This window comes from Vicugna pacos, chromosome 16 (assembly GCF_048564905.1).
Source record: "Vicugna pacos chromosome 16, VicPac4, whole genome shotgun sequence".
Taxonomy (NCBI): domain Eukaryota; kingdom Metazoa; phylum Chordata; class Mammalia; order Artiodactyla; family Camelidae; genus Vicugna; species Vicugna pacos.
In genome coordinates this window covers 7,879,219-7,899,268 of record NC_133002.1, presented here as the reverse complement: position 1 = coordinate 7,899,268, position 20,050 = coordinate 7,879,219, and the positions used below count along the sequence as shown (strand labels likewise).

Below are 20,050 nucleotides of genomic sequence, written 5' to 3'. Positions count from 1 at the left end.
TTGTTATTTATTTTTCTTGCCCTGTTGCACTGGCTAGACCCTTCACTGCAGTATCTAATAGAAATAATGAGTGTGGACATCCTTGCCTGATTGTGGAGAGGAAGCACTTTGTCTTTCCCCATTAGATATGATGTTAGGTTTTTTGTAGAAGGCATTTATCAAGTTGAGGAAGCTTTCTGCCATTCCTAGTTTCCTGCGGACTGGTTTTTTCTTTAATCGGGAATGGATGTTAGATTTTGTCCTATTTTTTCTGTGTCTATTTACATGATCATATGGTTTTTCTTTTTTCGTATTTTAACTTCAATAAATTACATTGATTTTCCGATATTAAACCAAGTTTGCATTACTGAGAAAAACCCTACTTGGTTATGATGTATCATCTTTTTATATATTCCTTGATTTGATAGGCTAAAATTTTGCTAAGAATTTTTTCATCTGTGTTTATGAGAAATATTGGTCCGTAGTCTTCTTTTCTTGTAATGTCACTGTCCAGTTTTGATATGTTGAAAGTTGGCCTTATAAATGATTTGAGAACTATTCCCTCCTCTTCAACATTCTGATAGAGTTTGTGTAAAATTGGTATTAGTTGTTCCTTAAATGTTTGGTAGAATTTACCAGGGAAGCTATGCGGGCTTGAAGCTTTCTTTGTGGGAAGATTTTAAATTGCACATCCAATGTCTTTAATAATGCTATTTAAGTTATGTATTCATTCTCAAGTAAACTTTAGTAGTGCACATCTTTCCAGAAATTCATCCATCCCATCTTGAATTTATTGGTATAAAGCATTTTATTATATTCTCATTATCCTTTCAATACTCATAGTATTTTTCTGTTTTCCATTTCATTTCTACTTTGACCTTTATTATTTTCTTCCTTCTCTTACGCTATGATTAAATTGTTCTTTTTCTAGTTTAAGGTGGAAGCTGAGGAAGCTGAGTATGGCGTTAGCAATATCCCACATGTTGAGGTTTTCAGTTTCAGTCAGTTCAAAATTGTTTCTAATTTCCCTTTGACTTATTCTTTGACTATAAGGTTACTTCGAAGTGTGTTGTTTCATTTCCAAATATTTGGAGATTTTTCAGATTTGTTAATTTCTAATTTAATTCCATTGTGGTCAGAGACATATACTGAATGACTGAAATCATTTTAAATTTATTGAGACTGGTTTTATAGCCAGTAATTTGTTGGAATACACCAGAATATGGTCTGTTTTGGTAAATGTTACGTGTCCACCTGGAGGAAAACGTGTATTCCGCCAATTTGAGTGGAGTGTTCTATAAATGTCAATTTGGCCAAGTAGGTTGATAGTGCTGTTCACGTCTTCTGTATCCTTGCTGATTTTCTACCTACCTATTCTATCAATTATTGAGAGGGGAATATTGAAATCCCTAACTATAATGCTAGGTGTTTTGTTTGTTTCTCCTTGCCATTGTCATTCCTCCTTCATAGATTTTGAAGTTCTGTAGTCAGGTGCATAAATTTTTAGGTTATGCCTTCCTTCTTCATTGATTGACCTTCTCTCATAGTGAAATAACCTTCTTTATCCCTAGCAATTCTCTTTGTTTTGACACTGACTTTGTCTTAAAGTAATATAACCACTCCAGCTTTTTTTAGATGAGTGTTAGATTGGAACAAATTTTTCCATCCTTTAAGCCTGTTATTTTTGTATTGAAAATAGTTCTTCTAGACAGTATATAGTTGGCTTTTGCTTTTTTTTGGCTAGTGTGACAACTGTTTTAATTAGGATGATTAGAGTGTTTATATTGAATGTGTTTATTGATGTGATTACACTTAAAATCTTCTATCTTGCTATTTGTTCCGTCTGTGCTTTCTTTCTGTTTTCCTCTTTTTCTTCCTGCTTTTTTTGGATTGAGTACATTTTATTATTTTATTTCCTTTGTTGGCTAACTAGTTATAGTTCAGGTTCTGTTACTTTAGTGGTTGCTTTATAGTTTATAGTTGTACATATTTAACTTATCACACTCTATATTCAAGTGATATTATACAATTTCATGGACAATATAGGAACCTCACAGTAGTGTACTTCCATTCTTCCTCTCCTGGCCTTTGTGCTACTGTTTTTGTATAATTTATTTTTACTTATGTTATAAACAGCACACTATATTGTTTTTTTTTTTTATTTATTTAATGATCAGTTACATTTTAAAGATATTTAATAAGAAAAATATTATTTATGTACCTGTGTGGTTACCAATTCCGGTGTTCTTATTCTTTTGTGTAGAGCCATATTTCCATCTGCTTACAAATACTTCCTTTAGTATCTCTTCCAGTGAAAGTCTACTGGTGATTAATTCTTTCCGCTTTTGTATGTCTGAGATAGTCTTTATTTTACTTTTGTTTTTGAAAGATCTGGGTATAGAATTCCAGCTTGGTAATTGTTGGGTACCCCTTTCCCCAGTTGAGTACTTTAAAGGTGTTATTCCACTGAGTTCTGGCTTACATTGTTTCCAACAAAAAAAAAAAATCGCTGTCACCGTTCCTCTTTGTTCCTCTTTATGTAATGCATAGTTTTTTCCTCTGGCTTCTATTAAGAGTTTCTATTTATTGCTGGCTTTGAGCAATTTGATTATGATTTGTGCCTTGGTTTAGCTTTATCCATGTTTCTAATGCTTAATGTTCATTGACCTTGCCTTTGTGGATTTATCATGTTTTAGCATTTTGGAAAATTTTTGGCCATTATTCAAGTTTTTGTATGTCTCCTTCGTGGACTCTAAGTGCACATGTATTAGGCCACTTGAAGTTGTTGCACAGCTCATCAAATGATGCTGTGTTCATTTTTGCTGATTTGTCTTGTTTCTCTTTGTGTTTCATTTTGGATATTTCCTTAATATTCACTGATCCTTTCTTGTGCAGTGTCTAATCTACCATTAATCCCATCCAGTGTCCTTTTCAATTGAAAACATTGTTTTTAACCTCTGGAAGCTCAATTTGGGTCTATTTTATTTCTTCCATGCCTATACTTCACATTTTCAGTCTTTAATCTGAGTTTTTAACATCTGCCAGTAGTTATAATATCTATTAAAATGTCCTGTTCTGCTGATTCAAACATCTGTATAGATTTTGGGTTAGTTTTGATCGATGGCTGTTTCTCCTCAATATGGCACTTACTTTCCTCCTCCTTTGCATGCTTGGTAATTTTTCATTTGATTCCAGACATTGTGAATTTTAGTTTATGGTGTGCTACATATTTTTATATTCCTATAAATATGCTTGAGCTTTGTTTTGGGTGAAGTCAGTTTTATCCTTTTGGATTAGGTATGACCAGAAGTAGCCTTTAGCCTAGAGCTTATCATTCACAACTACTGAGAGAAGGCTTTTCTGAGCATCTGGCCTGTAGGGATGGGTCCTATTCCCAACACTGTGTCACATCCAGTTACCCTCATCATTAATCCTTTCACGTGGTTCTTTTCCTGGCCTCAAGTAACTCCTCACACGCATGCACTGACCAGTACTTTGTTGAATACTCGAGAGATCCCTCTGCGTATCTCCAGAGTTCTTTGTCTGTGCACCTCTTTTCTCTCTAGTGCTGTGCTTTGTGAACTTTAGGCACCTTGATTTTCCTGGACTCTTCCAGTTCCTCAGTCAGGGAGTCCTCCAGTTTCTGCCTGAGTCTCTCCTCCCTGTACCATGACCTGGAAACTCTCTGAACGATGTAAACTAGGGGAGTCATAGGGATCACTTCATTTTTATTTCCCATCTCTTGGGGATGACTGAACTTTATTGCAAGAGGTCCAGTTTCTTGAAAACTCTTTGTTTCATATATTTAGTCTGTCCCCCGCCTCAGTGTTTCAGATAGGAGGTGAAATGTTTCCCTGTTACTTCATCTGAGCCAGAAGTGAATAACATTCTTAAGTCTGTTTAGTTTAGATACAGGGTCCAATCGAAGATTAGGTATTTCATGTCATGTCTTTGTCTCCTTTAACCTAGAATATTTCTCTACTGCTTTTTTGTCATTGCTGTTGGTCTTCTATGACATTGGCATTTTTGCAGAGCCTAAGCCAGTTTTTTATAAATTGCCCCACAATCTGAATTTGTCTGTGTCTTAATTAGATCCAAAGTAAGCATTCTGAGGAAGAATAGATATCCTGGCGATACATCCTTCCTACTTCATCGCTTCAGGTTGCCTGATGCTAAGCTTGACCACTTGATTAAAGTGGTATCACCATATCTCTCCATTGTAAAGTTATCTTTTCCCTTGGTAATTAGTAAATATTCTATGGGGTGATAGTTTGGAATCAGTGAAGATCCTACTTTCAAACACTCTTCACCCAAGTGTGCATCAATGGTAATTTCATTCTGAATTGAGTGTCACACTGTAGTTGCAAATGGCACTTCCCTAATTCTCTCTGTCCTTCTACATTATTCGCTGGCATTGTTCTATAAAGTGCTCCCCCGACTTTGAGTATTACTATGAACTCATATGCTCTTCTTTAATATAATTGTTTTACCTCAACGTTTTTCTCTTGAATGTTTAGGTTATCCAGACTTGACGAATGTGATCTGTTATTATTTAACCACAGTGTTTTTTTAATCCCCAGAGTAATTTCTAATACATTTCCTACTCACAGCTAGGAATTGACAAAGGGACTCCAGAAGTTGGGGGCTTACTCAGACTCTTCTTAGAAGTCTGCCCTCTTCCTGTGCACTCTCAACCCAAAGTGAGACTTTAGGGTTGGGAGGAGATACTTCTGAATTAAACTACAGATCAGTGTCACCCAATTCTAATCCCTAGCACCTTTTTTCTAGGCACACCGACACCCACTGCCACCCTTACCCTTCTGTTGGGCACTTCTGTGCTCCTCTGTATTTATTTACAACAGTTAAGAGCAGCAATTGGCCAACTGGCCCCTGTCCAATTCTCCAGGCCATGTGCCCTAAGAACTCCTTTCTTCACTGCCCTATGGTGGCCTTGGCCTGCCTCCCTACTCAAGTCACTGTTTTACCACTTATTTAATTCTCTGTTTCCATTTATAGGATCTTACCTAGCCATAGGACATGCTGCCTCTGCCAATTTAAAAATACTATTGAAGTTGTCTGCAAGACAGTGAAGCTGCACTGTGACAGTGACTGCCTGGCAAGCACCACACATTGTGGTGAGTCTGAATTGCCTGATAATAAATTTTTAAATTTTTATTTTTTTAATTTCTATCTTTAATCAGTGATGATAAAATGTTTAAACATATGATGTAATAGAATTATTTTTATTCATTCATTCAGCTTCAATTCCCTAAATTTCTAAGACCCCCTCCTTTGCTAAAAGTCAGCTTCTCAGTTACATTATGAAACTCATAATACCTCAGTTACATTGTTAGCTTAGTAATGTCACTGATCCACATACATAGAGGAACAAGAGAAAGGCATGGAAGTGGGAAGGGAATTAACATTCATGACCACATATTGTATACTGTGCTCTCTGCTTGATGCCTTACCCCCAAATGAGAACTTTCTCATACAGTGCATCACAGTTTGTAACCTGATTTAATATCCATTAGGTCTCAAGTACGCTTTGTCTTTGGGGCAAGTGTAAATAACTTTTTGTTTATTTTACTTTTGCAGTTTTATAAAAGAATACAATTGGTGGTGTTTTATGTTTTGTTTGGAGCCTGAGAGTTTCTGGTTCCATAACCAGAAGCTGCTACCTAGCCCTTCCAGTGGATGGGATGGCTCTTTTATTCTTAGACTGTCCAGCTCTGAACTTGCTCTGAATCTCAAGCATTTCTATCCACAAAACACTAAGGTGCTTTCAAAGATTTTTGTATACATTAGATTTACTGGCACATAACTTGATGACTTCCCAAATGTGCTTTCATGCCCAGGCAGCTTGAATACTGGTCCCTATCAATGAGCTGGAGCACATTATAAATAACAGCATTTTGCTACTGACATAAAAACGTTCCTTATTTTCCAGGCTTTTTTTTTTTTTTTTTTTTTTTTTGCTGATTGTATTAGTTCCTTGTCCCCCTGAAGTGGGCAGAACAGGCATTTTAAATCTCCTTTTACAGTGAGCAAAAGCAAGATCAGAGGTGTTAAGTGCTGTGGCCTAGGACCTAGATCTTCTGTCCGTGGTTTCAGGCTGTCTGTGACCTCTTGTTCCTCCTTTCTCATGAACCTTCACCTCTTCCTCTGACCCTCACCTCCTCCTCTGACCCTAACCACCACCACCAAAAATACTTTTAATCCTTCTGTAAGAGAGACCCAGCTGCACAGGGGTACACATGACCTTCAGAAAGTTAGAAGCTTTTGTTTTTAATTTTCTAAAAAATGTTTTTGTTTATTTTTAGAGGGGAAGTAATTAAGCTCCTTTATTTATTTTTAATGGAGGTGCTGGTGATTGAACCCAGGACCTCATGTGTGGTAAGCAGGCACTCTACCCCTGAGCTATCCCCTCCACCCCAAGTCAGAAGCTGGGAATACTAGGAGTGAAATGAAATGAAAGCAAAGTAGACATCTGACAACAGTTGCTTTTTCCCATCTGCGTTTTAGGACTTCAAGTATTATTCCACTGATCTGTTGAACATTCCACATTTGCATATAGCCTGGCAAATCGCTTAACCTGCAGCCCTGCCCACATGTTAGCAGAGAGCCAGGGTGGGCATGGTGTTTCTCTCTGTATAGAGCCTCCTGTCATGGGGACTGGGTATATGGGAGCAGGAAACAAGGAGTAGAACTGGGGGTAAGTGGAAAAGGTCACATCCAGATGAGGACCTGTTAGCAGCGGGTGTTGTCGTGATCACCTGTGATGGGAGCAGGACACGAGCACACTGAGGAGGCAGAGAGCGGAAGCCTCGCACTCTTCTGCGTCTGAGGCAGGACGGGGCAGTGTGTATGGAAGTGAGGAGTTACAGTGGGGGACAGCTGTCCTCCCAGCCTTGACTTCTCTTGAGTACCCGGCAGTTGGCCCCTTGAAACCAGTGGACTAATCCTAAACACTGTCACTCTGTTTCACACCATGGAATTTTCTGAGTAGATAGCCACTTTTTCAAAATATATCTTTTTCACCTTCTGTTGTGAGGTTTCTTTTCCCCTCTCTAAGTGGCACGCAGACATTTGCTGATTTCTAATTTATTTGACTGGGATATGTGGCTGTGGACTGGCGAAAAACTGTCCATCAGCCTTCAGTTACCAAAAAGACTTCTTTTTTGACAGGTGAAGAAGCAGCTGTAGGGAACATAGAAGGATCGCTCATGAAGGTGTTACAAGCCCGGAAAAATAATACCAGCACCGAGCTGATTATTGAGCCAGAGAAGGCGTCCTCGGACGAACATGGTGTCAGCTTCTCAGCCTTCGTCGATAAACAGCTAGACTTTAATGACGAAATTGATGTTATCAGTGCACTAAATTATGTACTGCCTTATTTCTCGGAGGGAAATCTAGACGATTTAGAGACAGCATTTTTACCATTCATTAAACTTCTCTTTTCACATCTACAAGATGGAGATAAGTCCCTGGGTTATTTGGAAAAAAACACAAGGGACCGTTTTGTTCAACCTGAATCCAACAATTTACCTTATAAAAATAAACTGCAGAGATTCTATCATCTGAAAAAATGGTCAGATTCAGAAATGCAAAAAACAATCGATGAAGTTGAAAAGAAGGAAAAAGCTGCCAGGCTCGTACGTGCCAACCCTTTGGGTCACAAATTACGGCAGGCCTTTCAAAAGCAATTGGACACTGCCCGACCACAGGAAAAGAGCGCAGCCAAGACTGAGAGTGTAGGGAAAAGGCTGCGGGGAGTGGGCTGGGTCCTCAGGGGCCCAAATGGCATCATCAAAAAACGTGTCAAAAAATTGATGCGTCGGAGGAAACAGAATTCCCAGACACCTGTGGAGAACACTGCCAAGGATGAAAAGCAGTTGGACACTGCCCAACCACAGGAAAACAGCCCAGCAAAGACTGAGAGTGTAGGGGAAAGGCTGCGGGCAGTGGACTGGGTCTTCAAGGACCCAGATGTCGTCATCAAAGAAAGTGTCAATGAACTGATGCATTGGAGCAAACAGGATGCCCTGCCAGCTATGGAGAACGCTGCCAAGGAAGAGGCACACAGGAGGCAGTCCCCAGGAGCGGGGGGGCAGCTTCACATGATGCGGAGGCCCCGGAAGTTAGTGGGAAGCTCGTTCAACACAAAACCCTCACTTATAAATGAAGACAAAGCAGCAGTCTCTTCTTCCGTGCCCCCTACCCCCAGCCCTCCTAAACCTGAGGTTAGACAGGAATCAAAAGACTCCTCCTACAGTATTTTAGAAGATGCAGAACGTATAGTTAGAAATATGGAAGCTTCTAAACCAACCTCACATCCCAGAAAACAACGCCTGTTCCTTGGTAGTCGCTCTTATGCGATGCACAGCTTATTCCAGGCCCAAAGGAATCAAAATTTGAAAAGGAAAGAGCTCCTCAGGAGAATGTCTGCAAGCAGGCCTCCCTCCTCTGCAGTGAGGAGCTTCATAAATTCTCCTTCACGAGAAGCTATTTCTTCAGGAGAACTAAATTCTCATGAAAACCCACCAGAATTATTTTCTTCTTTAGACCCTCTCGCAGGAAAGGCTACTGTGCCGGAAGGAACAGTCTCTATCTCTGAAGTCGCTGCCCGTACGGATGTTCCCAGCGCATATTCTGTTACTACAGGCAACTTTGTGCCAACTGTTGAACACATGGATGAAACACAACGGGAATACCACAACTTGGGCACTGAGTTACCCTCTAAACCCACCAGCTTCACTTCCCCAGGGCTTTCATCCTTGGGTGATCAGTTTGAACTCCAGGTAAACCAGCAGCTACAATCGATCGTACCAAATGGTTATATGAGAGGCCTCATTTCTCATTTGATCCGAACTCTCAAAATGGACTGCTCTGAGACGCACGTGAAGCTGTCCTGTGCCAAGTTTTTCACCAGAACAGGCCTTCTGATAAAGCTGCTCAGTGAACAGCAAAAAGAAAAATTGTCCCAGGCAGAGGGGGATACTGACCTGTGGAAAGCTGAGAACTACATCACTGAGAGCACAGAAGGCCGGAGTGAAGAGACAGGGCAGGAGCCACATGAGGTGAGGGCAATGCCTGACACATGGGGACCTGGACTTCTACTCAGTGTAGGACATGCCATTAAAGTGCCAAAGCAGGGAGGCTAGGGGCCCCTGGTCTGTATCTTATCCATGAAACTGGCTAAGACAGCGATCACCCACTGTGCTCATTTAGAGAATGGTGCCGCTATTCCTAGGGGAGCCTTAACACACAAGATGAATTGTAGGAGAAAATGCTGACAAGATTAGTAACACATGAGATCTGGTAGGTTCTTTATGAACCTATAAGCTACTATTTCTGAATCTGACCATTTTTTCAGAAAGGATGGGGTTTAGAGTAGTTTAAGAACAGTCTGCTAAGGGGGAGGGTATAGCTCATGTGGTAGGGCACATGCTTAGCGTGCACGAGGTCCCGGGTCCAGTCCCCAGCACTTCCTCTAAAAAACAAATAAACCTAATTACCTCCCACCCACCCCCCAAAGAAGAAGAGTGAGCTAGTGTCTAAGTAGGTTTAAGAATAGTTAGAGTTCATCTTTTCTCTTTGTTTTTCAAAGAAATTATTCTTTATTTTTTTAGCTCACAGAGGAAGGTCCAGGATCCGGCTATATGAGCAGAGTCATGTGGGCAGTAGTATTATCTGTGGCAGTAACAGCAGTAGTGGTGGTCTTGGTTATAAGTTTCTGCCTTTTTAAGGTAAGGACAGTTGAGATTCAGAACCTGCAAACTGAAACTCACAGCTACCTTTCCACCTGCTACTACTCCACAGTCCTTTTCAGTCACAAGGGCTGAGATGGGCTTTGGTCTTTTATGGAAAAGTATATGCCCGGGATTCTTAAAGGAGCTCCAGTCCCAGGGGGTCTCTGTGGAACTGAACCCAAGGTAACAAGCCATTAGACTATTTTGAAAAGTCAAGTTTATAAGGAGGCCAGAGTTGACATGGCAGTAAAATTTCTTCAACTCAGAACACTGCACCTCACCAGTCATTGTCATCCCTTCACTGCTTTCTGTCCTTGTTGGGTGAAATGAGATACATCATCTCCAACCTCCTGGAGCCATCAGTCACCCTGGGAGGGCTGAAAGGACATGGCTAAGAGATAAAAGTGTGATCTTGTCCATTCATTAGGTTTACTTACCAGCTTTCTTCTCCGGTGTGTAGGACAATGTGTAGGTAGGTTCCATCAAAACACTGTGAATAAAATCCTGCCTCAGGCTCCTCTGAAGTGTGCCCTTTTGTTGTAGTTCTGTTCTCACCCTGTAGTCTTCCAGCTGTGCCTCAGTGTGCCATGGAGGCCTGTCTCTGCAGGAGGATGTTCTTTGCTTGTGTAGACACAGAAGCCCTGTCTGTAGAACAGATGTATTTCTCACTGACGAGTCATAATTTGGCATTCTGATTTCTAATCAATCCTGTGATAGTGATAAAGTGGGACTGCCTCAATAGGAAGACTTGAGATCCCTCTTGGTGAAGGCAGAGTCTGACTTCTGAGCCTACAAAGCTGCGAGGTAGCGTGGGGTCAGCTTGCTAGTCATTGGCCATTGGCCATTGCCCAGACTGTGCCCCCTGCATCTGCCGGTGGCATATGGCCTTGTGCTTTTGTAGAATTTCTATAAACTCCTCTTTCATTGCTTTAATTGCTATGTAGTTTAACCTTGCATTTGTATTTATTTCATTTCATTATTTCCTCTCCCCACTTAGATAAGTTTTTTCAGGACAGGGACCATGTAGTATTTTTCCTAAAGCTGACAAAAATGATGTTCAGTGGAAGAGAGATGAGGCATTATGTCAATTCCACAATGAGGAGTAATGCAACGTAATATTTATTTAAAGTAGCTAGACAGCCCAGCAATCGACAGACCCACTTGTTCTTTAGACTTTTGAAATGTCACATTTAACATTCTAATCAGTGGAAGAAAATGAATAAATGGTAGTAGAACAGCTTCCTCACTATTTGGTGGAAAGATAACAGCAGGTCCCCATTTTTTACCTTAAACATATCTCCATAAACATGAAAGAAAAGAACTCATGAAAGTATTAGAAGAAAATAGAAGCAATATGTTTATAATCGTGTGGTGGAAAAGAGCTTTCAGAGCCTGATGCCACAGGCAGAAAGCTTTTGGTGGATTTGACCACCTTGTCTGTGGCACCGACTTAGCGCCGACCTATGCCAAGCACTGGACGAAGAGTCTTCCGTGTATTGTCTGGTTTAATCCCCACAGTCCTGTGAGGACGGCAGTACCATCCTTGTTTCATAGATGTAGGACATTGACTTAAGGCCCCAGTGACAAAACCAAAAGCAGAAGCCAGTTTCACCTGACTGTAAAGCCTGAGCTCCTTACTCCACTCTTCTGTCTCGTCCCCTCAGAGACAAAAACATTGGGAAGTGTTTGAAACACTGAAAATCAATGAAAGCCCATATTTATTTATTGTAAAGAGCTTTAGAAATGAACAAGAAGACAGACAATCCAGGGGAGGAGAGGGCAAAGGCTCGGAAGAGCAGCCGTCTGTTGACCGTCTGTCCCCGTATCAGCCCGTCCTCGTGGCTAGCGGGTTTTTTCAGCCAGGCCTTTGTCACCTCGTGGCATAAAAATAGTCTCTGATACTTTCTTCTAGTACTTTTATAATCTGTCTAGAATTTGTTTTGTTTTTTAGTGTAGTTGAGGTAGGGGATCTAGCTTTTTCCCCCTGTATGAACATCGAATTGTTTCAAAATTTTCTACTGAATGGTTCATTCTTCACCAATCTAAAAATACTATCTTGACTATAACTCAATAAAAAAAAAAAGTTTAAAAAAGTAATAATAAAAATACTGTCCTTATGTGGACTCTGTTGTATTGATCCAGTTATCTTTTCCTAGTACTGGTAGCACACTGAATAATTCCAGTTGCTCTGGAACATATTGTATAAGTGATAGGGTAAGCTCCTGCTGTTTGATCATCTTTTTCATACGTTTCATAAATATTCATTCACATTTCCTCTCCCAAATGTCAACTACCCAGGATTTGTTGAAGATTTATCTTGGATTTATATAGGACTGTATTGAATCTATAGATCAATTTGAGAACTGATATCTTTACAACATCCTGAGAAGATGGCATCTCATGCCATGTATACATTTTTCACTTTAATGTCCTTCAGAAGAGTTTTAATGTTCATCACATAGGTCTTATACATTCTCAGTTAAGTTTATCCCTAGGTACTTTATGCGGTTTTTTTGATATTGTAAATGGGATATTTCTTCTATTTCTTAGTCTTCTGTGTTATGTAGGAAAGTTTTTGAAGTTTATATGTGATATCTTGATTTTGTATGTAGCCATCTTCCTGAATTCTCATATTGCTTCCAACCTAAAGCTTGTCTATCATTTCATGTGCAAATGTGCTTGTCTTTTCCTTTCCAGTGTTTTTCTTCCTGCAGTGATGAGGACCTCCTCAACAGTGACCAGTAGTGGCCATATGACAGGCATCTGACTCTTGTTCTTGGCTTTAAAATGATGCTGAGGTTCCTGGTAGATACTTTTGTCTTCCTACTTCTAAGAATTTGTATTGGGCATTATCTGTTGAATGTTACCTAAAACCATCAGTAAAACGTATTGCCAGCTGTGTGCATGATCCTACGTTAGGTACTGTGAAAGAAGCAAAGGATTATTAAGCAAGAGAGCATTCCTTCCACAAAAAAGGCTTCGTCTCACTGGGTAGATAAGACTTAAAATGAAAAGGAATGAATGAATATTTGGAGATAGTCATTGTGATGTATAATTCTGATCATGTTTCTTCCAAAACAGACTTGTTTACACAGAAGAGCAGCAAAAATTCAGAAAAAAAGCGTAAGGTAAATATTACTCTGGTAACTTTTGTAAAAGCCTTTATGTTTTGTTTGTTTTACTTTTGTGGGGGAGGTAATTAGGTTTCTTTATCTTTAGTGGAGGTACCAAGGACTGAACCCAGGGCCTCGTGCATGCTGAGCAGCTCACTCTACCACTGAGCTGTACCCTCCCCCTAGCCTGGTAATTTTTGAAGTAGGATTTTAGAACTAGAGGAGAACTTAGACCTCATCTATTTCAATCTCATCAGTTTATAGTGAAGAAAGCACAAAAGGCAGGAAGAATATTTATTTATCACAATGCTTTACCCGAATTTGTTTACCAGCAAAACTGGCTCCCCAGCCAAAGCTGAGCTGGAATGGGACAGGCCCAGATGCCTCCGCTTTTCCTAGTCCTTTAAGGGAAGAAGAGGGAGGGGAGAGGTTTGGGTTTTCACCTGTTTCTGCTGGTGGTGGCCATCAGGCTGGGCTGGGCCAGTGGCCTTCTTGGAGGTTCTGGGGTAGGGAAGGCCACATGGCTCTAGGGTTTGAGGACCAGCCTCACTCAAAGCTGTTGGAAGGGAGAATATATGAGTCCTTCTTAGAAAGTGGCAGGGAAACTTCCCTTGTCCTCCTGCTGGTTTTCAGACCCCCACAGTCTATTCCCTTTATCCAAACCTCATAGAATTTTAACTGGGAGAAACTTCAGACAGCAGTTTGTTTCTTCCTTTTATATTAAGAAAGTGGAGAAAGAGAAAGGGAAAAGGTCCTGCCCCATGGCGATACTGCTAGTGAGTATCAAAAAGATGCTTCCCTTCCACTGAGGCCTTCATTGATCACACTGTGCTTGGGCTGTGAGCTACATTTTATGTCACAAATCAGCACCACATACAATATGGACACAAGGAGTTTCTAAAACAAACTTATTATGCACTCTGATTTTTTCCTATTCTATGTATATTCAAAAAAAGCATATTTTGTGTTTTAGTGCTAGTCGTGGTCTTTAAACTGATTTCACAATTCACTTAGCATCAGAGACAGCTTGTAGTGTGAAAGTCAGTGAGTCAGATAGCTCTGCTAGTTGGACTCGGGTTTAGATGGTGTGATCCAGCTTACAGGACAAAGCCGCTAGGAAAATAGGGACTCCCTCCCCCTCAGCCCCAGCACGTGCTGCGTATGACTGCGTCTGCAGAGGGCTGGGCTGAACACTTCCAGAGTCACGTTCTTCTGCCTCGCACGGCTGTGCAGGGTCGTCCCTGCACGAGGGCACTTGGCAGGGCCAAGCAGGCGAGTGGGGCTAGAAAGTCTGCCTGAACTCCGTGCTCGGCCACATGCAGAGGCCTGTCTGGGGACACTGGGGGGGCCATCTCAGACAGGCATGGAGAGCTTCTGGGAGCCCAGTGTGCATGGAATTATCATCAGGGTCCGGGTGTGAGGTGCCTTTGCTGGTGGTGAGTGTTTACTGAGGTGCCCATTTAGTCCCAGTAAGACCAGACAGGCACACTGTGTGAGACGTGGAAAGTGGCATGCATCACTAATTGTGCGTGTTTTCTTCCAAGGGGCTTCTTCCTCCGTAGAAAATTCTCAGAACGAAGTGAGAGCCAGGTAAATCTGAGGAGTATAAAGTACTGTTGCCAGAGAAAGCAGGGGAGATGCAGAATGAATGTTCCCCTTTTTCCGTTCTAGGAGGGCGTCTTGTGGAGAATGTGGCCGCTCTGGCTCAGGGACATGCACAGACCTCTCAGTGCCACACGCAAAAAAAATATGGCGCAGAAGCTACACGATGAGTCTTCTGAGGAAGAGATTTTCAGTAAGGATGTGAGGTAAATGATTGGTGACAACTTAAAGTTCTCATCGAAATGAGGAAAGAATGAAAAACTTAATTGTTCCTTTCAAGACTAAAGGCCTCGGCATTTTTCTTCTTGCCCCAGGGCACCCACGGACGACGCAGCTGACGTGGTCTGGACCAGCGAGCCGGAAGAGCCGGACGAGGAGAGCCGGACGAGGAGAGCGAGACGACACTGGGGAGCGACGCGGCGTGAGCGCCGTCCCACCTCGGGCCGCCTGTGCATTGTATTTTCTAATATTATCTTTCCACAAAGATTGCTTATAGAATATTTCTTTTTCTCCAGTGAAGATGTACAAATTCCAACCAATTCTAGCCACATGGTGAGGACTTAAAATGTAAATAGTTGAATATTTATAAGCAAAGAACAAGGGCCACAGGCAGGAGAAAGCAGGGCTGTTGCTAGAATCCCTGACAGTAGGCAGTGCTTCCGTGAGGGGTGACGTGGGCACAGGAGGATGACTAGAAGGATGAAGAAGGGCTTCTCTCCCTCGTTTCCCCAGTACAGTCAGTCCCTGGGAAGTGGGAAGCGTGTCGTGCGCCGGGGGCAGGATCATGCAGTCACAGCACAGCCGGCGCCTGCGTCCCCCCTGCTCCGGCCGGCGGCGGCTACTCACAGCCCAGCTGCCCCTGCTGGCGGGGGCCCCGCTCACAGGGGCTGTGGCGGCCAGAAGGTTTGCGTCCCTGGGCTGCCTCCACCCTGAGTCCAAGGCCTGGCTTTTCTCCGAAGCTCTCAAACTCGTGTACAGATGTGTTTCCTGTCATGGTAGGGGATTCTCCACCCTTTCAAGCTGGTGGAAAATTCACATTGAGTTTTTTCTTCTCCAAAGAACCCCCAACCCTTGGAGAGCTAGCTGGAGGGACAGGGTAAAGAATGTGTGAGAGCAGCCATTGCCCAAGGTGACCATCCCCAGGCCTCCCCTGGGCTGCCCTGGCCTCTCCTGACCCCACTGAGGGTCAGCCACATGCTGCTCAGCTCCCTCCAGCTCAGCCCAGCACCAAACCTCCCCACTTCCTGCCTCACCCAGCAAAGGCCTGTGGCTGCGTGATTTCAAGCGAGTGTGTAATGACAGTGCACCTCCGTCAGCTGCGAGGTTCTTCCACTCCTGCAAAGAAAACCATTAGTCGGTCACATTTAGTAAGCCAGTGATGGTTAAAGTACCTTAGTGAGTAAAAGTAATTCTGAATGAGTCAATAACGGTGACAACAACAGTGAGGAGAATGACGAGAGCTGTTTACTGAGCACCTGCTCCGGGCCAGGTGCAGTACTGGGCACTTGGGTCACACCATTAGGTCATAAGAGCAGAAAGTCCCCATGCCCGCCCGGACTCTGTAATGAGTCGGGGGTTGATGTCAACGAGAGAGGTGGACACGAAGACAGGGAGCTGATGAGAAACCAGGGATAAAGATCCTCGTGTTGCTGGGCTTCCCAACGTGCGGGCCAGGATTCCAAGTAGCTCCAGGTTCCTATGTGGGGATGTTTCCATTATTTCAATGTTGGTTCATAGAGTGAGGCTTAGGTAATATTTTTTATGTCACACTACCTCCCATCTGCACAATTCTTTATTAGTCTCAAATCTACCCTAATATATTTTTAAATAAAAATGCCCAAGAGTAAGGTTCTGCTTTGCCCAGCTTGACCCAGATTGGGCAGTGCTTTTGCCAGAACGCAGAGTCTTCACCTGGCCAGCCTGTCTGTCCTTGGGTCAGGGACACACCCTGGCTCTAGGAGTCAGCTGGTACAAAAACCATGGCCGCCTATGGCTGCCTGTGTTCCCATCGTACTGAAGGGCAAACTAGGTCGGAGCCCGGCTCCTTACTGAGATCTGAGTGACAGAACAAGGGAGGGAGATAGAAGGCCAACAGCTACTCAGTGAAAATTCTCACTGATTCTAATGAAATCTGTGAGAGAAATTAGCCATTTTTAAAAAGAAAAAGATGATTCAATGTATGAGTGGAGCAAGAATGACACAGAAAACTTGTAGGGCTCAGAGGAGGGAAGGTTAGAAAGCTGGAGAGAGTCCATGAAAAAGGTGGGACTTGACCTGGGCCCGGGTTACAAGCCAGACACTGTGCCTGGTGCTGGAGGAAGAGTTGGCTAGGACACAGTCCCTGTCCTCCAGGCACTCCTAAGACTGGGAGGAGGGACAGACCCCTGAAGGTGTACGTAGAAGACAGTGTGTTGACGTGACAATGGCAGTGTGCCAAGCGGTGGTTCAGCTCTTGGTTGGCTGGAAAGGAGTAAATGTGAGGGATGGCTTGGAGGAGGGGAAGAGGAAGGAAGCCACACAGAAGTTTAGGCTGATGAGATGCAGGAAAGGCCTGGTCTAGACAGGACAATGCAGCGATGAGAAGCGTGAAACCCCAGGTGTGCTCGCACGAGCACAGCCTGCTGCTCCCGAGCACGCAGCGCGAGGCGGGAAAGGCAGTGTGTGAGGCCGCGCGGGGAGCAGGGGTCCAGTCCTGGGGGGCCTGGCGGAGGCACGTGGGTGTGATCAGGCAGCACAGACTGCAATGTTTTAAGCAGAGTAAGGTCACGATCAACCTTGAGTTTTAGAAAGAGCACTTTGAAGGTGGCCTGGAAGTTACAGAGGCCAAGAGATCAAGTTGGGGTTTAGACCAAGTAGGAACTGGGAGAAAATGGGGCGCCAGACCGGAGGTTTTGATGCAGCTGAAGCAGGTGTGTGGTGGGTACACATGAGTGGAAACTGGAAAGGCAAGCGCTTATGTTCAGAGAAGGAAAGGTTGGACTTTTGAGAGTTTTTATGGTAGATTCCAGATGATAATAAGGTCCAAGTGTGACCTGGGGGTGGGGGTCGGAAGTATCGGGAATCCAGGAAGTGATGACTAAGAGCTCGAATGACCTTGGAGACTCACTTGTTTCCCCTTTATGTAGCTCAGCAGAAAGCTAGCTCAGCAGGCACCCGCAGGGCCGGGGGTGGGGGAAACAGGCGCCCCTTCTGTCATTTCTGCCCTCTGGCAGTTCCCAGTATTAGTGGTACAGGTGTTTCCCGCCTCCCGGTCCCTACAGTTGTGGGGGCACTGCCGGCTCGCTCCCTGCAGGAGTGCTAGCCACGGGACCCACAGTCAGAAAATACAGCTCCCGTTCAAAAGGGCTGCCAGAGAAATGGCATCCATATAATTATGAAAAGGGAAGTATAATTTCTCAAAATATGATCTGTAGACCTCTGTACTGAAACGTCCCTGGGGTACTTATTTAAAAGGTTAATAAATATATAAATAATACAGCTAGTCCTGGACACCTCACCTTCCAAACATAAACAAAGCCAGGCACTACTTAAAGTGTTGAAGACAGATTTCAATCAATAATATACAGTAGCAATAATACAGGAAATGGGTCCATCGTGAACTGAACTCAGCTGCACCTGAGGTGACCAGGGTTTTAAAGGGAGAATGAGGGAATAGGAACGGGGAGGGGGGCTCCGTAGAGTGAGAAAGGTGCAAAAGGTGGGAAGGGCGGGGCGTTGGGCACATGAAACCCATCTGTGTTGGCTAATTGTCGCTTATCGAAGTTAGGCTCCTACCCTCTCACAGAAGATAGACCAGGGCCCCCTCTTCAGGTGTTGGCTGGTACAAACAGCCAGTTCTTCAGGCAGCCTGGAGTGTTTCTCAGGGAGCTGCGGTCATCCTTGGGATGTGGCCTTGAGCTGTTAGAAACTATGTTAGTGTTTGTTCAAGTCTTTATAGCCCAAGGTTGAATCCTGAAGTCTCAGGGGAACCTGGCTAGAACTGAGTCCAAGAGAGAGCCTGTCACCCTCCAAACCGATATGCCCACCCCTCCTGAGTCCCATGTGAGACCTCCAGAGAGACCCATGTGAACAAGCCCTGTTATGCTCACTAATCTACTGAGGTCTAGAAGGAGGGAGGGAGGTGGGGGGGTGCAGAGGTTCCCTGGCTTCTTCAGGGAAGGGCTTGAGGAGGGGAGAGGCTGGTCAGGGGGATGGGAGGATGACTGGGGGCACACTGGATTCTTCTCTTGGATGCTGGATGGCAGCCCCCCACCCATGGAGGTCAGGGCCTCTCACTCCTGGGGAGCAGCAGGTCTGACCAGCTCTGGCTCCTGAGGCCCTGGTGGGAGTGGGATGTTGAGACCTGGGGGACGGCAGTGGGGCACCAGCTTGGGGACATGAGGGGAGCACACCCGTTCAAGAAGACAAGCCCCGAGGCCTGAAGCAGAAGTGGGAATAGTGGGTCAAGGTGAGGCTTTATGTATGGGAGGGTAATGTTGGAAAGAGAGTTTGGCGCCACGCTGTGGAGTGTTTTGGATTGCAGGGCGGCAGGAAATTAAGACCTCAATCTGTGAATGATATGAAGGCTTCATGATATGAAGGCTCCACCGCAGAATGGTGGAGCAAGGCTCCCTGACACATGCGCCACCAGACTAGCCCTGGACTTACTTAACCAGATTCTCACATGAGAGGTCAGTAAATTTCTTTCTTGTTTGACCCGCTGTTGTGTAGGGTCTCTATTGCAGCAGCTGAACTTAAAACCTAATAAAAGAATGGCTACATGTACTGCTTAACTGTTGCCACAAGAGCGCTGTGTGACAGACAAATCCACCCCAGAACTTGGTGGGTTGGAGTAACGATTGTCACCATGCTGTGGCGTAGTTGGGACATCTCTGCTCAACGCCCTGCTTGCTGGGTCTGCTCTGCGCCTCACTCCTGGTCTGCAGATTAGCCAGGGCGAGTCTTTTCCATGTGTGTTCATTCTGGGGCCCAGGCTGAAGAGGCAGCAGCTGCTCAAGGGAGGCATAAGAGGGCAAGGCAGAAACCCATCAGGCCTCCTCCGTCCTAGGCACAGAACCAGCACTCTCCCTTCTGCCCATTCCATGGGCCGACGCCCCCTGTCAGGGAACGAGAGGGTACACTCTGCCCACAGAGACGCGGTAAGGGTGTGGATGCAGGGAGAGGTGAGCGCTCGGGGCCAAAAAGTCTATTCCAGGTTGTAACTGAGTCTTGATTTGGGATGTGTGCAGACAATTGTGATTTTATTCAGCACTCATGACCCGCTGGTAAGGTTATTCCTGGTTCTGTAGCAGTAATGAGTGTTCTGAAGAATGCAAATTCCACTCTCCCAGTTGTCATTGGGAAAGATAGTGCCCACCAGTGTGCAGACCCCAGCACTGTTCCCTGTTAGTTCAGGAGCCCTGACAAGGCAGGAATCAAATCTCCTTCCTCCGTCCAATGTCTAGCCGCAAGCCCTGCCCAGTGGTGACTCAGGAATATTTCTGAGTGAAGTTTAGGCCATTTCTTCATTCCCCCTATATGATTCCTTGTACAGACTGACCGACCACTCAAAGGCCAGCACGTGCTGCTGTGCACTCGCCCCATAAGCTGCCAAGGGGCTGTGCC

General features: G+C 44.1%; 2 protein-coding genes across 17 annotated transcripts in view; one reads left to right on the top strand and one right to left on the bottom strand.

Annotated features, from left to right (window-relative positions):
- Nucleotides 1-15,455, top strand: part of LOC140686436 (leucine-rich repeat-containing protein 37A-like) — a 30,847-nt gene extending 15,392 nt beyond the window's left edge. For 5 of the 11 annotated variants that reach the window (XM_072940535.1, XM_072940539.1, XM_072940537.1 and 2 more), the window contains 7 exons: nt 4,996-5,114; nt 7,168-9,059; nt 9,612-9,728; nt 12,813-12,859; nt 14,389-14,434; nt 14,516-14,652; nt 14,761-15,455. In XM_072940535.1, the coding sequence (XP_072796636.1) occupies nt 7,206-9,059; nt 9,612-9,728; nt 12,813-12,859; nt 14,389-14,434; nt 14,516-14,652; nt 14,761-15,010 (2,451 nt within the window). In that variant the 5' untranslated portion in view covers nt 4,996-5,114; nt 7,168-7,205 and the 3' untranslated portion in view covers nt 15,011-15,455. The remainder of the gene's footprint in view (nt 1-4,995; nt 5,115-7,167; nt 9,060-9,611; nt 9,729-12,812; nt 12,860-14,388; nt 14,435-14,515; nt 14,653-14,760) is intronic. The other 6 variants (XM_072940545.1, XM_072940544.1, XM_072940543.1 and 3 more) reach the window with 4 other exon arrangements.
- The window catches only part of LOC116278603 (integrin alpha-E-like), a 48,399-nt gene continuing 43,345 nt past the window's right edge, over nt 14,997-20,050 (bottom strand). For 2 of the 6 annotated variants that reach the window (XM_072940529.1, XM_072940534.1), the window contains one exon: nt 14,997-15,781. In XM_072940529.1, the coding sequence (XP_072796630.1) occupies nt 15,479-15,781 (303 nt within the window). In that variant the 3' untranslated portion in view covers nt 14,997-15,478. Of the gene's footprint in view, nt 16,143-18,351; nt 19,435-20,050 lie in introns of those variants that run through there. The other 4 variants (XM_072940530.1, XM_072940533.1, XM_072940532.1 and 1 more) reach the window with 4 other exon arrangements.